This window comes from Mandrillus leucophaeus, unplaced genomic scaffold (assembly GCF_000951045.1).
Source record: "Mandrillus leucophaeus isolate KB7577 unplaced genomic scaffold, Mleu.le_1.0 Scaffold395, whole genome shotgun sequence".
Classification (NCBI taxonomy): Eukaryota; Metazoa; Chordata; class Mammalia; order Primates; family Cercopithecidae; genus Mandrillus; species Mandrillus leucophaeus.
In genome coordinates this window covers 694861-709561 of record NW_012104198.1, presented here as the reverse complement: position 1 = coordinate 709561, position 14701 = coordinate 694861, and the positions used below count along the sequence as shown (strand labels likewise).

Genomic DNA, 14701 nt, shown 5'->3' with positions numbered 1-14701 from the left:
CTGAGGCAGGAGAATTGCTTGAACCCGGGAGGCAGAGGTTGCAGTGAGCCAAGATCGTGCCATTGCACTCTAGCCTAGGCAACAGAGCAAGGCTCTATCTCAAAAAAAAAAAAAAAAAAAAAAAAAACTTGCAAAGCTTTTCTTTGTGACATACCTATGATCATTTAAAAATATTCTCTCAATATTTGAAAAGAGTATATGCAGTCTATAAACAATTTTCAAAATGTATTAATTAGATCTAATGAATTGTTTTTCATATCTTCTAAGTAGTTTATTTTAGTCTACTTTATTGTCAATTAAATTATGTTAAAGCCTCCCATACAGATGTTTCCATCACTTTTTGTATAGTTGACAGTTTTTTTCTTTATATATTTGGATGCCATGTTTTTTGCAAAAAAAGGTTCATAAATATAATATCTTCAATACGGTTTGTATCATCAATCAATATAAAATGAACATCTTGGGATCAACATGGTTGCGTGGTCATTGTTCCTGATTTTTTTTTTCCTAATAGAGTAGTGACATGTTCAAATACCTATTTAGAGAATGGATTGATTAGGAAAAGGTGAGACTGAAAGCTGAGAAGCCAGTGGGAAGGCTCTTAGAATTGTGCAGGTGAGAAATCATGAGTGGCTGGATTAAGACAAAGGCAACCAAGAGGTCTTTAGCAGGTTAAAAACATCAAGACTTGGAATTAATTGGATTGGAAGTTGGGTGGGGTGAGAGAGGAGTTGAGGGTGACACCTACATTTCTGACTGAGCTGACCATTATCTAGACAGCAATATAGGAGGAAGAGCTGGGTTGGCTTTTCAGAATTGGCTATATTCTAAAGTTCCTTCTGTTTATATTCATACCAAAAGGACTCAAGCCTAGACCTAAAGCTAAGTGTTGGATCTTTGTCAGCTGATTGTTTACTCAAACCAAAGTCTTTCTACCCGTATAAAACACTAGGCTGAATACTCACAGATTTTAGGGTAATCACACTTCTTTTACATGTTAAGAGCTCTTTCATAAAGTTGACGGAAAATTTGGACTAAACGAGAGGGAATTAATTTCCTATACTGTGCCCAGGGTAGTCCACCTGTGAAGGTTAAGTTTTCCACAAGAGGGCAGCATCACCTAATAAATTATGTCATTGAAAGCCTTCACCAATAGGGGCTGAGACGGGGAGGTTAAAAGGGTAGAAAATACAGGTTCTGGGAGCCATAGGACCTGTCACACCACGAAAAACAAAGGGCCCTGCTAGTTCAAGCCCATAATTATAACCACTCCTAAGTGACTGATGGTGGCAGATGTTGCTACGAAAGAGGACATGGAACTCACCCTGTCAAGATGAGTGGGTGAAACACCTGAACCCTCTCATTCTTGTGACTGACTCAGAAGATACTCTAGATAGTGTTCATACTCCCTCTAAGTGCTGGTGTCTCTGTACAACCAGCATCTCACAGGGGCCTTTATTTCCTATTCAGATCATTGCCACCCCTAATGATTCCTTAGCACATCATTCTCTGCAGGTTAGGCTGCAAAGCACATCACCATTCTGATGCTCTCCCAATTTAACAGTGTTTGGTTATTCCAATTATGCTTCTTTTAGACCCTAAGGAAAGAAATGGGAATGAAATTCACTGACAACCCATTATGTGAAAGTCATTTTACATAAATTATCTTATTTAATCATCGCAACAATGCCATTATATATGAATTATTATTTGTCATATAAGAGACCTAGGAAGTTGCAAACATGGGAATATCTAGCTCCAAAACAAAAATGCTTCCAAATTCACCAAATTACCCCTCCAAGAAGCCTTATTTAAGACCTAAATCTTGACCAATCCAAGATTTAATCAGTGATAATGTATCTATTATATAAGGCATTACTTAACATGTCACCTCCTATCCATGTACATGGGCAGGTATGGATTAATCTTAGGTGCCAGCAGGTAATAGAAGTCAAGGGGATCCTATATAACCTCATTCTTCCTAGGTCCAAAGCCTTTCCCCTTAAATATTCTCTCTTCAGGATAAATCATTTGGATATAGAACATGAGGACAATGGAAGAATTAAAGATGGCTTCTGTGTTTCTGGCTTAGTTGGCTGAATACATACGTGGTGGTCCTGGTCATAGATAGTTATTTTGAGAGAAGATGATGATGTGTTAGGCATGGGCATGTTGTGTTTGCAATACCTCTGACACATTTAAGTATAAATGTTTAATAGGAAGTTGGTTATATGGTCTAGAGCATAGGAGATACAGAAAATAAGGTGAAGCTAAAGGGCTGGGTGAGATTTTCCAGGGTATATTAAGTTAAAAATGGTGGAACTATGGGGAACACCAACATTTAAGGAATGGTCAGAGGAAGAGCAGGTAATAACGAGCCTGGTTTTTAAAAAATGGACAAGGATGTAGGAAAAGAACAAGGAAACTGATTATCTTGAAAGTAAGAAGTGTGGCCGGGCGCGGTGCCTTATTCCTGTAATCCCAGCACTTTGGGAGGCTGAGGCAGGCCGGATTACTTGAGGTCCGAGGTTTGCAACCAGCCTGGCCAACATAGTGAAACTCCGTCTCTACTAAAAATACAAAAAGTAGCTAGGTGTGTTGGTACACGCCTGTAATCCAGCTACTCAGGAGGTTGAGGCAGGGGAATTGCTTGAACCTGGGAGGTGGAGGTTGCAGTGAGCTGAGATCACGCCACTGCACTCCAGCCTTGGCGACAGAGCAAAACTCCATTTCAAAAAAAAAACAAAAAGGTTTTTTTTTTATTAACATAATAGTTACACATGTTTTGGGGGTACATGTATCATTCTGATACATACATATAAAGTGTAACAATGAAATTTGGAAAATTGGGATATCCATCACTTCAAACATTTATCTTTTCTTTACGTTGAGAACATATGAATTCTTCTCTACCAGTTATTCTGAAATATACAATAGATTGTTAACTATAGTTACCCTACCCAAACTATTGAATACTAGATCTTATTCCTTCTATCTAACTGTATTTTTATACCCATCAGTCAACCTCTCTTCAACCTCCCCACTTTCCAGCCTCTAGTAACCACCAGTCTACTCTCTATCTCCATGAGATCTCTCTTTTCACCCTTTACATATGAGTGAGAACATGTAATATTTGTCTTTCTGGGCCTGCCTTATTTTACTTAATGACCTCCAGTTCCATCTGTGTTGTTGTAAATGACAGGATTTCATTCTTTTTATGGCTGATAGTATTCCTTTATATATATATATTCCCCATTTTCCTTATCCATTCATCTACTGATGGATTAGGTTGATTCCATGTCTTGTTTATTGTGAATAGTGCTGCAATAAACATGGGGGTGCAGATATCTCTTTTATATGCTGATTTCCTTTCTTTTGAATATGTACCCAGCAGGGGGACTGCTAGGTCATATGATAATTCTATTTTCAGTTTTTTACTAAACCTCCATACTGTTCTACGATGGCTGTACTATTTCACAGTCCTACCAACAGTGTACCGGGATTCCCCATTTTCCCACATCCTTCCAGAATCTGGTTTTTTTTTTTCATTTGTTTGTTTTGTTTTTATAAAAACCATTTTAACTGGGGTGACATAATATCTCATTGTGGTTTTTATTTTCATTTCCCTGAAGATTAGTGATGTTGAACATTTTTTCATATGCCTGTTGGCCATTTTTGTGTCTTCTTTTAAGAAATGTCTATTCAATTCTTTGCCCACTTTTTAAGTTGGATTATTTTGGGGTTTTTTTGTTTGTTTGTTTTTTTGCTATTGAGTTGCTGTGTGAGATTTTTGGTATTGAGTTTCATAAAGGAAGGTAGGGGGCAAAATCTAGAGCTATAATGTTAAATGCCATATATGATGAATACTAAAAATAACCCATTGACTTTGACAATTAGGTGATAATTTGTAGCTTTTGACAGAGTAGTTTCAGTGGAGTTCTGAGGGTCAAATTCTGGCTGCAGAGAGTAGAAAGCTAAATGGCAGGTGGAGAAGTGGGGACAGTGACTATAGACTCTTCCTTTGAGACTGAGTATGAACAAAAGGAGAAAGACGGGGCAGGAGCCAGAGGGAGGAGTGAGATTGTGGGAAGATGCAAACTTACGATAAAGGAAAAAAAAAAACACACACACACAATAGAAAGGGAGAAGGCTGAGCTCCAATAATACAAAGCAAAGACGCAGCAGCAAAATGAAAGAAAAGCCATGTGGAAAGTTCACCAATAGGTAGATGCTTTTGGTGGTAGCAGAATAACTGTGCCCAAATATGTCCTTCCCTTCCTTCTGCTTATGCCACTGCACTTACCTGCAATGCCTTCCTCTTCTGATGCTTTATTTTTCAAATTATACTTACCCTTTAGCTTAAATTCTACTTTCTCTATGAAGTCTTACCCTATCAATCCCTTCTGCAGTGATCTCTTTCTCTAATAGCAATTTCTGTCTGAACCTTCCATTTGATAATCACACACAAGCCTTTATTGCCTTCTTTAAAAATATATAGCTACTTAGTCACATGTGTATCTTTTCTCCCCTGCTAGACTGTGCAATCCTCAAGGAAAGGGTTTCTAAGAGTTTGCTACAGCCTCCATGGCTGTAGTAGGGGCTCTTTAAGTCTCCATTGATATGTGGTTCAGGAATGATAGTGTATTATAAAGAAGGAGATGGAAAAACACTGGATTAGATAGCCCTTTGGTATATAATGAGTAATTTAGTCCTCTTTATAGCAAATAAGGAAACAGTCTTGCAGAGGACAAATAAATTTATCCAAGATTATGTGTCTATGTGGCAGTGCCAGGATTTGAACCAAAGGCTCTTTCTCCTGTGCTATTCTGCTTCAGTTGTCTGCAAAATTCTATTCAAGTGAAACACCTCTTTCCTTTATAATATTGATAGAGACATGACTCTATTGAGCTTTATTACCAACCAAGTTTCAGTGGCCTCTGCCTCTTACGGAGACTCCCCCTGTACCTTACCTTCTGACAATCAGCTTGAGAATCCGGAAGGAGCCTTTGATGAGAATGAGGGCCTCTTGGCGGGAGCCATATAATGGAGTGCCATTGATATTCACCAGCTCATCACCAGTCCTCATCTTCTGGGACAAAGCTGCCTTGCCTCCATCTTCAATCTGTGTTGCAGAGAACAAAACAGAAAGCAGGCAGTGAGGCGACTTTCTCCCCAAAATTCTACTTGTTTCTTCCACCCCTGGAGCCACAAGTAGTACTGGGGAATGGCTCCAGGCAGCTCCTTGGAATAGCTCAGGAGCTGATCACAGGTCATTATTTACTGAAGGCAAAGCTTGAGCAAACCTTTGAGGAAGGAGGCAACATGGAAATAATGCAATCCCTGACTGGAGGAATCAGCAGTCCAACTAGGAAGACTAGCACTTCTAAACAAGAAACTGATGCTTGGAAGGAACCCTAGTGTGTGGCTAAAGCAGCAGCACAGCCTACCAAAACGTGCAGGCAAATTAGAGCCAGAAGAGCTAGGCTCCACCAAAATGACCCTTGGCAAGCTCTTTCCTATCTTTGGGCAGGCTTTGAAGTCTGACAAACGTAAGTTTGAATCCTGGCTCCGCTACTTCCTAGCTGTGTGATCCTTAGGAAGTTACTTAATATCTCTGTGTCTCAATTCCCTCCTATGTGACATGTAGATAACAAGACTAGCTACCTCACAGGGTTGTTAGTATAGTAAATATCCGAGAACAGTAAGTCCTCAATTAATATAAGCTCTGATTATTATAACAAGGGGGTTGACTCTGAAGACCAGGAAAATGGCTTCCAGCTCAACATTCTGGGAGTGGAATGGCAAATTCAAAAGATACAAGTAGGTACAATGTAGCTGCTTCTTTATCTATGTCTCTTCAACATGTGCCCAGCACAGTGCTTCTAGTGTCTGACACACAGTGAGCATTCAGAGAAAGCTGGAAATATGGGTATTTACTGTTACAACACAACCTATAGAATTTCCATTAACCAGGGCAATCTGGGGAAGAAGATTGTCAGACTGAGGGGTATTGAAAGCAAAGGCAGAAATAATAGCCACTGGGGCAGGCAAAAGCAAAGCAAAGCAAAGCAAAGCAGAATGTCCCTGGGGGTCTTTGCTTATGGCTAATTTTATACATTCATTTTACCATGAAGGTGAGTTCTACCTATTGGAACATAAATTCCATCCATGATAATCCATGAAAGGAGTCATCTCATCCATCCATTAATCATTCCTTAAGTATTTAAGCACATTTCTATTATACATAGGACAACATGCTAGAGATATAAAAATGAACAACGTTCCTAATTTCTAGCCTCAGGGACAGGTTACTGCCTACAGCTTATTTATCAACTGAGATGGTCAGGTAAAAAAGCCTCCAACTCACTGATGTAATCAGGAGTTGTTTTTGTTTGTTTCCAGGGAAAGGGAATGTAAGGATAATTAAATTGTATAGTCCTTAGGGGATGGAAGATTCTAAATGGGGCAATTAAGGGCTGGTATTCACTGGAGGTATTTTTACACTTCTACTCTTGTTCCAATCTTTCTCTCAGTCTTTTATAATGTCCCCTCAATCTATCCCCACACCATGGAAGTTATAATATTGTTGGGCTTTAGGTTGGCCAGCTCATGTGCAATTTCGCAGATGAGACCTCCTGGGTGCAGAGAAAAATTTAAGTTCAGGATTTTTTAAACTCCATCAAATAAATTGAACTTCTGAGTTAAATCACAGAATGTTATTATATTTATTGCTGCTAACCCAACTTTTTAAAAAAAATTAACCTTTGTCTAACAAATCATAGGTTAGCCAAGTGACATTGAATATATATACCTTTGTTCCGGTACCCGGGCCACATTCAACACCAAACAAGCCAATATTGGTAAATGGGGAACAACTCTCAGCAAATTAATCAAGATTATACTCTTATTTCCATTGTCATTATCATTATTACTTCACAGTCATTGCTGCCTGCCGCCAAGAAAAAAGAGAGAGAGAGAGAAAAGGAAAGTGCTGTACTTGAATTTCAGAAGTTCCATTTGAATGACTCATTCCTTTGGCATCCATAGAAGGCCCTTAGCACCAGGCAGAACTTTCAACAGGGATCAGCCATTTGAAAGGGTTTCCCGAGGCTAACAAAGAACCACAAACAGAAGTCTAACTAATGAATGCTAATAGATTTTCCCTGTTGATGTACATTAGTCTTAATTCACTCTACCCATTGTTTTTAATTCATACAACTTAATTATCCATATTACTGTTACCCATAGCAAGTCTTCCCCTCAATATGTATTGATATTAAGTACCATCTTTGGTTAATTAAACACTGTTACAGCAGCAAGATCTCTGTTTATTCTAGGCCAAAAGATAAAAGGGAGAAACCTTTTAAACTAAAATGCTTAATTACTGCTGTAGCAAAAGCTCAGGCATTTGGCATTCCTTACTGCTCCTTCAGCTGCCACTTTCTGAGTCCTTGCACAGACTGTTTCTTGGACTACAGCATCAGGCCAACTGTTCATGCCCCTTTTTTCTGTTCCATGCCCCTTCTCAGTCACCAGCATCCTCCTCCTTAGGAGATATGTTAAGTGAAATAATCCTAATTTAGTACAAGTCTGAAGATGCTCAGACAAAAACCCAGCAAATTTTGGGTCGCCAGCATAATCTAAGAGTTCAGAAGGGTCCAGATCAGGAAGTAAGACTCCATTTGGTTGAAGATCCCTTCAACTATATCCCAGACTAGCCCTTTTCCAGACCCAGGGTATTTTCTGAGCTGTGCAATGGATTCCATACTCTTCCAGACTTTTTGGTCCTTTTTAAATTACTGCTCACTGGCCTTTCTCCTCCCCACGCTACCTCTAGATTTCTGAGATCTAGTATGTCTTCTATTTATTGTTTGGCCTCCTTACAGCCAGTTCTACAGGTCAATGTCTCAGCCACATATTTGTTTATATGGAAGACAAAGCAGATGTTCATGTTTCTATCAATAAAAAAAGGAAAGGAAGGAAGGAAAAATGAATGAGAGGAAGGGAGAAGGGGGATGGACGGGGAAAAGATGATATGTATATTCTTCTACAAAAGGTTTTTGTTTTCCCCTTCCCACCACCCTCCTCCTAACTCTGGCTGGGGCCCTGGAAAGGTGTGAATCAACAAACTTGTTGAAATTAACATACCCTGTTTGAGGGACTGTATAACAATATATGATGCTATCCATTCAGTAAGGCTGGTCAGCTTTCCAGCTCTTCCTGAATCAGACCTTCAGGGTGGCTTTCTTGTTTCAGTTGAAGTGTTGTGAATTCTCAGATTAGACCCAGATGCATTGGAATGTCGGTATAAACACACATCACAAAGCTCAGTGTAAACGATGGTTAACTTATGTGTCATTTTGGATTACCCAAGTGATTTCTGGGCTAGCAGTGAGTGGCCCAAGTAATTGAAAATTGATTACATAGAGGTCATATAACCAAAAGCCAGGTGGTGCCTGGAAAGCTAGGAAGAGCTGATTGACTTTGGACAAGTCCCTTTCCCTTCTTGCAGCCTCTCTTCTCCTACTGGTAAAATGTGTAAGAGGGCCTGACTAGATGATCTCTTGGGGCTCTGACAGCTCTGAGCCTTTTCAGTTCTGACATTCAGTGACCTGTGAACAGTTAGCAAAGTCATGCATTATCCTTCTGCTGACACAGATAATCTCAGCTTTTTGTCCCATTGTACTCTGCCTTCACCCATGTTTCACTCCTTCAAAATTGACTAATTAACATCCATCTCTCAATTCCCCTGGTCTTTATCCACTGTTTCAGAGTGGTCCACCAAGGTTGGAACACTTAATAAGGCCCAGTCAGGACACTGAGAGAAAGAGATTCCTGAAGCCCTATTTTGTGCTAATGAGCTAGCAATTTGGAAATTTTTGATGGGTCTTCAATGAAGCATGAAGTGCTCTGATAGCTGTCAACAAAGTGACAAGTTGGCCCCTTGTGAGTAAAGGCAAAGAACAATTGACTTAACAGCACTTGCTGGCTTCCTAGTAGCTTTTATTTAATCATGCTAAGAGATACTTGCTTGGGTCTTTTGAATAAATTTAGGAGATGAAAAAGGGAAGAAAAGAAGTATTAAATCAGGTTTATAATTTAAAAATGCATTCAAAGGAGAAACACCATCTGCAACAATAACTGATGGGTACTGAACACCTATTACGTTAGTGTAAGAGCAGCATTAAAAATCAATGACATGATTGTGAATATCTCTGCCTGCTACAGGAAATTTATTGGAAAAAATGAGCATCAACTGAAACTGTCTTGGTCAGCTCTTGGTCCAAGAGCTTCTGGCCAAATTACCAGCCCATACTGCTACCTCCACCAGCTTGTCTATCATCTAAAGAAGACAAACAACATAATTGTTTAAATTGAAGTGTTTGTTTTTTGTTTTTGTTTTTTTGTTTGTTTTTGCAAATAGAAAAGGTCCACTCAGAATACTGTAATCCAGTTGTTTAAAGAAATAATATACCCTCTGAATACCTTTTTAGCATCTTAGAAAGATTTTCAAGTTTTTAGTAACACTCTAGGCATCCGTGCATGAATTTGGCCCTTTCTGAGAAAGAATAGAAAATACAGAGCTAGGGTTAAGCTGACTTTGGGAAGTTTAACTATTAAGAAGTAGGAGTATCAAAGAATGAATAAAGTCCTTGCTCATTCTGAAACTTAGTTTGAAATCTTAAGCAAACCACAGGTTGGGGGCTGTCTGTTTCTAATCTACCCTCTTTTTCCTTGTTGGTATCTCTTAGAATCTGATCATGCCAGGAGAAATTAATCAGCGTTCCCTGGATATGGGAGATACAGGCTTTCAAACCTCGGTAGTCTTCTTGCCATGGCTTTCAACACCTAACTTGTCTCTCTCAGCAACTTCTTCCCTTAAAAACTGCTCTCAAATTTCTGAAGCAGTCTAAATTAGAAAAACAAGAAACTCTGTTCCTAATTTCATCTTCCATACTTTACACCAGTTTTCCAAAAGGCAAAACAGGCAACAAAAACTTTTCTCTTCAATGAGAATTGGAAAACAATAACCAATTAAAAAGATGTAAGTAGCCCTGATTCAAAGGAGTAATCCCTATATGTGGACAGAGGGAAGAGGTGGACACCAAGGGAGAAGCCATTCTTTACCTCTACCAGCTAATAAGCAGATGCCCAAATCCTACAAGGAGCTGCCCCAGAGTGTAAAGCTCTGTGAATCAGGCCCAAGGGCTCCCCTGACCTTGAGTCAACGGAACTATGCTGTGCCCCACAGCATGACCTAGCCCAACAGACAGCTTCTTCCTCCCCAGCTGCTTAATCACCATCTAGTTTACTAATCCTCACAACAAAGGCCGTCTAAGCTCCAAATCATTAAATTTCCCTGGGGATTAGCTCCAGTCAGATTCTAAGCACCTTTGCCAAAAACTCAGCCCAGTGCCAAGCTCAGCTCTAGGAATTTGGTGATGAGGACAGGGGAAGAAGACTCAAGAGCACTGTCCCCTGTGTCAGCAACCAAAGGCAAATTTGTCTTTGCTCCTACCAAGTCAGATTGTCCTGCTGTCTCTATAAGCCCGGTAAGCGGAGACAAACATGACAGCACAAGAGTAAACTGAGGGTTTCTTACATTGCTGGCAGATATGCTCACTGGAGCTCTGTCAACTCTAGCCATTTGTTTACACTGAAGTGTTCTTCTGACATTAATGCTATCAGTGTTTGTCACAAATGTTAGTCTTTGGTGGTATAGAACAATAGTGTTCAGAGTGGGGTACGTATATCCTAGGCTGTGTACAAGATGATCCACTGGAACTTCTGTTTATATATCTAAAAAATTTAAAAATCAAGCTTTATTAATATATAATATTGGTGGTAATAAATTAGATCATCCATAAATAAAATTGTGTATACTGGAGACACATACTCAAAACATTTTTACTGATGTACATTTTTACTAAAAATGTTAGCTGGATTACAGACCTAATGAGAGGACTAAAATCATAAGGCTTTTAGAGAAAAACATGGGGCATATCTTTGTGACCTTGAGGTGGGCAAAGATTTTTTGAGCAGGATACAAAAGGTAGTAATCATAAAGGAAAGAGTGATACATTGGAGTTCATCAAAATAAAAAAAATCTTCAGCACTAAAAAAGGGAAAAGACAAGCCATAGACTGGGAAAATATTCATAATACATATTATCTGACAAATGACTTATATCCAGAATATTAAAAGAACTACAAATCAATAAGAAAAAGGCAAATAGCCAGTTAACAGTTGGCAAGGCTTGAACAAGCACTTCACTACAAAAGATAGCCAAATACCCAATAAGCATCTGAAAAGGTGCTCAATATAATTCTTCATTAGGGAAATGTGATTTAAAATTATAGTAAAAGGTCACTACATATCCACCAGAATGGCTAAAATTAAAAAGACTTAAGTATTGGTGAGAATGTACAGCAATTTGATCTCTCTACATTGCTGGCAGGAGTATAAAAATGTAAACCATTTTGGAAATCTGTATGCCTACTCTCAGATCCAGCAATTCCATACCTAGAGACCCCCAAGAGAAATAAGTGCACGTGCCCATAAAAAGATTTGATTGTTCACAGCAGCTTTATTAATAATAGACAGAAAGTAGGAACAACCCAAATGTCCTTCAAAACATACAAAAAATGACATGCTATACAACAATAAAAAAATGTAATAAAATGAATGTCAAAAAGATTATGTTGCATGAAAGAGATCAGACAAAAACAATACATACTGTATGACTTCATTTTATACGAAGGTAAAGAAGAGAGGTGATAATTTGAAAAAATGGTCAACTCTGTACTACTGATTGTAAAGGCACATGAGCATAATTTTTGGGGGGTGCTAGAAATGTTCTACATATTTATGTGGCTCCAGGTCATATGGGAATATACATAACTAAACATTCATTAAGATTTGTACATTTTACTATATGTAAATTATTCCTTAATTTAAGAAAGAATTAAAAGAATAAAGTCCTCTAGACTATTCAGCTTATATTTCTGAGGTAGGCACCAAGACTCCAGCATCATTTTCACATACTCACAGTTTTAATCAAGGCAAAACATTTCTCTTAAAAACGTTAGCCTTCACAATAGGGCTATAATCTATGAATCTGCCCATTGTTCCTGTCTGCTTTGAGATAGTATTCATCCTCCCTACCTCTTAGAAGGTAGAGGATTTCAGTAAAAAATGAAAATAAAGACCAACACTATTTTACCAGTTGACAGGTAAAGGTGAAAAGTCTTAATGATTTGATTCCATTTTTAATCTCCAGCCAATTTTTGTCTTCACATATTACAAAAATAGAATCAATTCCTCATCCAATGTTGGAGCCATCTACTGCTACTCCTCTTGTCAATCTCAGATATGTTTGTTTCTTATGGTCCCCAGAGTTCATGACACCTACTCCTAGAAGCTGAACTTCATCAGGCCATTGCCACACAGGCAACTAGCCTTTCCTCAGGCACCATTACTGTCCCTGATATGGTTAGGCTCTGTGTTCCCACCCAAATCTCATATTGAATTGTAATCCCCACATGTGGAGGGAGTGACCTGGTGGGAGGTGATTAGATTATGGGGGTGGTTTCCCCAGTGCTGTTCTTGTGATAGTGAGGGAATTCTCACAAGAGCTGATGATTTTAAGTGTGGCACTTCTCTCTCTCTCTCTCTCTCTCTCTCTCTCTCTCTCTCTCTCTCTCTCACCTGATGCCATGTAAGACGTGCCTTGCTTCCACTTCACCTTCTGCCATGATTGTAAGTTTCCTGAGGCCTCCCAAGCCAGCCATGTGGAACTGTGAGTCAATTAAACCTTTTTTGTTTATAAATTACCCAGTCTCAGGTAGTATGTTTATAGCAATGTGAGAATGAACTAATTCAGTCTCTTTGTTAGATTGCCTATGTTTCTTGACTGTCTAATAAGATATGACTTTCAGTGATACAAATGATCAGAGAACCTTGCAAAGCTGATGTGGTGGAGAGAGTTCAGAGAGAACCAGGGTGGAACAAACTGGAGGAAAGAATATGGTAGAGTGCAAGCGAATTTGCTCCGGACTTCCAGAAGCAGTTGTCAGCAACAGAGTTTTCCCTTGTATAGCATTAAAACAGTCTAGGACAAACCAGAAAGTCCATAATGTCCTCCAGCATTAAGAGAGCACTGTGTACAAATCTAGCGAGCATTAGGAAGCTGGAAAGACCAATGGTCTTTTACCTACCGCCTAATATAAAAACACTGTAAAGATGACATATCAATTAATTATCATTTTCAAATTATGCATTAATACTTATAAGAAATGCCCAAATTAAAACAAGAGGTGTGTTAAATTCCACCAGATTGCTAGTGAGTGATGGGAATAATTCTACTTGGATTAATATAATCTTTATTTCTTCAGTATCAAGTCATTGTTGATGTGAAAACTATTTTTCAAGTTGATCAAAAATGCCTTTTCAACTTGCCTACTGAATGTGAATGAGTTAGATACAGTCTTCCAGCCCAAGAGGATGTGATTAACTATCTGGAATCTGAACCATCCCAAAGCCAGGTTCACTCAATAACTCATTGCTGGTTCCCTGAAGCCATTTATTTATAATCCATTATGCAAAAAGCCAAAGACAGTTTCTAAAGAGTACACGTACCCAATATTAGTCATTTCTGACTGGAAAAGGACCCAGGGACTAAACACCCTTCAGGGTAGGGACAAAAGGCTGCCTCTGGAAACTACTAGGCCTGCTTTGCTGCCTGGAAACCACTTGTCCAGCTTACTAGGAGCCTGTATACCCTCCAGCAGATGTGGACGAAGGGAGAGGAGGTTTGCTTTCTATTTCCCAGAGGTGGGCACCTGCATGCCACTCCCAGAACATTGTTTGACCCTGCCCAGGCCCCCTTTCCTTGGCAGTAATTTTAATCTCTGGTCTCCACTTAGACCTCTGACCAGTGGGAGGTGAAAGAGGAGAAAAGAAATTTAACTTCCTCTTACCCTTGTGAATAACTGCTACCAAAGCAAACAGCTCCCAAATAAATAACCTACCAAGGCATACATGTATGTTGCAAAAGCAATAATAATAACATCCTTTACTGAGCCTAGGATAGATCCCACTTTATATTAAATCAGCACACTTGCTGCTGCTTTCACATAGTGCTGCAAATCTGGGAATAAGTCAGCCATCACACAGTCTGTTCCAAGCTACTGTCCTGTTCACATCATGACTGAGAAATGACACACCATCTCTTTCCTGCTCAACAAAATGTGCCAAATAACATAAAACAAAACTGAGTTTTCACAACTGGAAAAAAAAGAGAAAAAAATGCACTCAGTTGCTTATGTGTTAGTGGCGGGAAGGGACTCTTGCATCAGAGATTATTTCCTTTTGCAGTGACAGGATTAGGTTGAGAAGAAAATGAAGGAGGAAGTGATAGGCATTTGAGTTCAAGACCTGGAAAATCAATACGGCAAGCAATGTGAACGCCATTCTCTCTGGTATCAGACCTGCTCTTTAAGTTAAGGCTGGATAAAAAGAGAGGACCAGATTTTTAGCTTCAGTTCCTGCTCATTGTCACTTTTCTAACTTTAAACAAGAGTACATTCCTGCCCTTTCTCCTATAAAGGTTGACCCCTTCTGATAGCAGACTCCACAACCTTGGCACTGAGGGTATTCCTCACAGCCAAGGTCACTCTGGTGCTTTTCCTCCTCCCTCAAA

At 39.2% G+C, this 14701-nt stretch overlaps 1 protein-coding gene across 1 annotated transcript in view; it reads right to left on the bottom strand.

The window, feature by feature from the left end:
* SHROOM4 (shroom family member 4) overlaps positions 1-14701 on the bottom strand; it is a 225904-nt gene that overhangs the window by 98915 nt on the left and 112288 nt on the right. The window contains exon 2 of the mRNA XM_011991341.1: positions 4971-5122. Coding sequence (XP_011846731.1) covers positions 4971-5122 — 152 coding nt within the window. The remainder of the gene's footprint in view (positions 1-4970; positions 5123-14701) is intronic.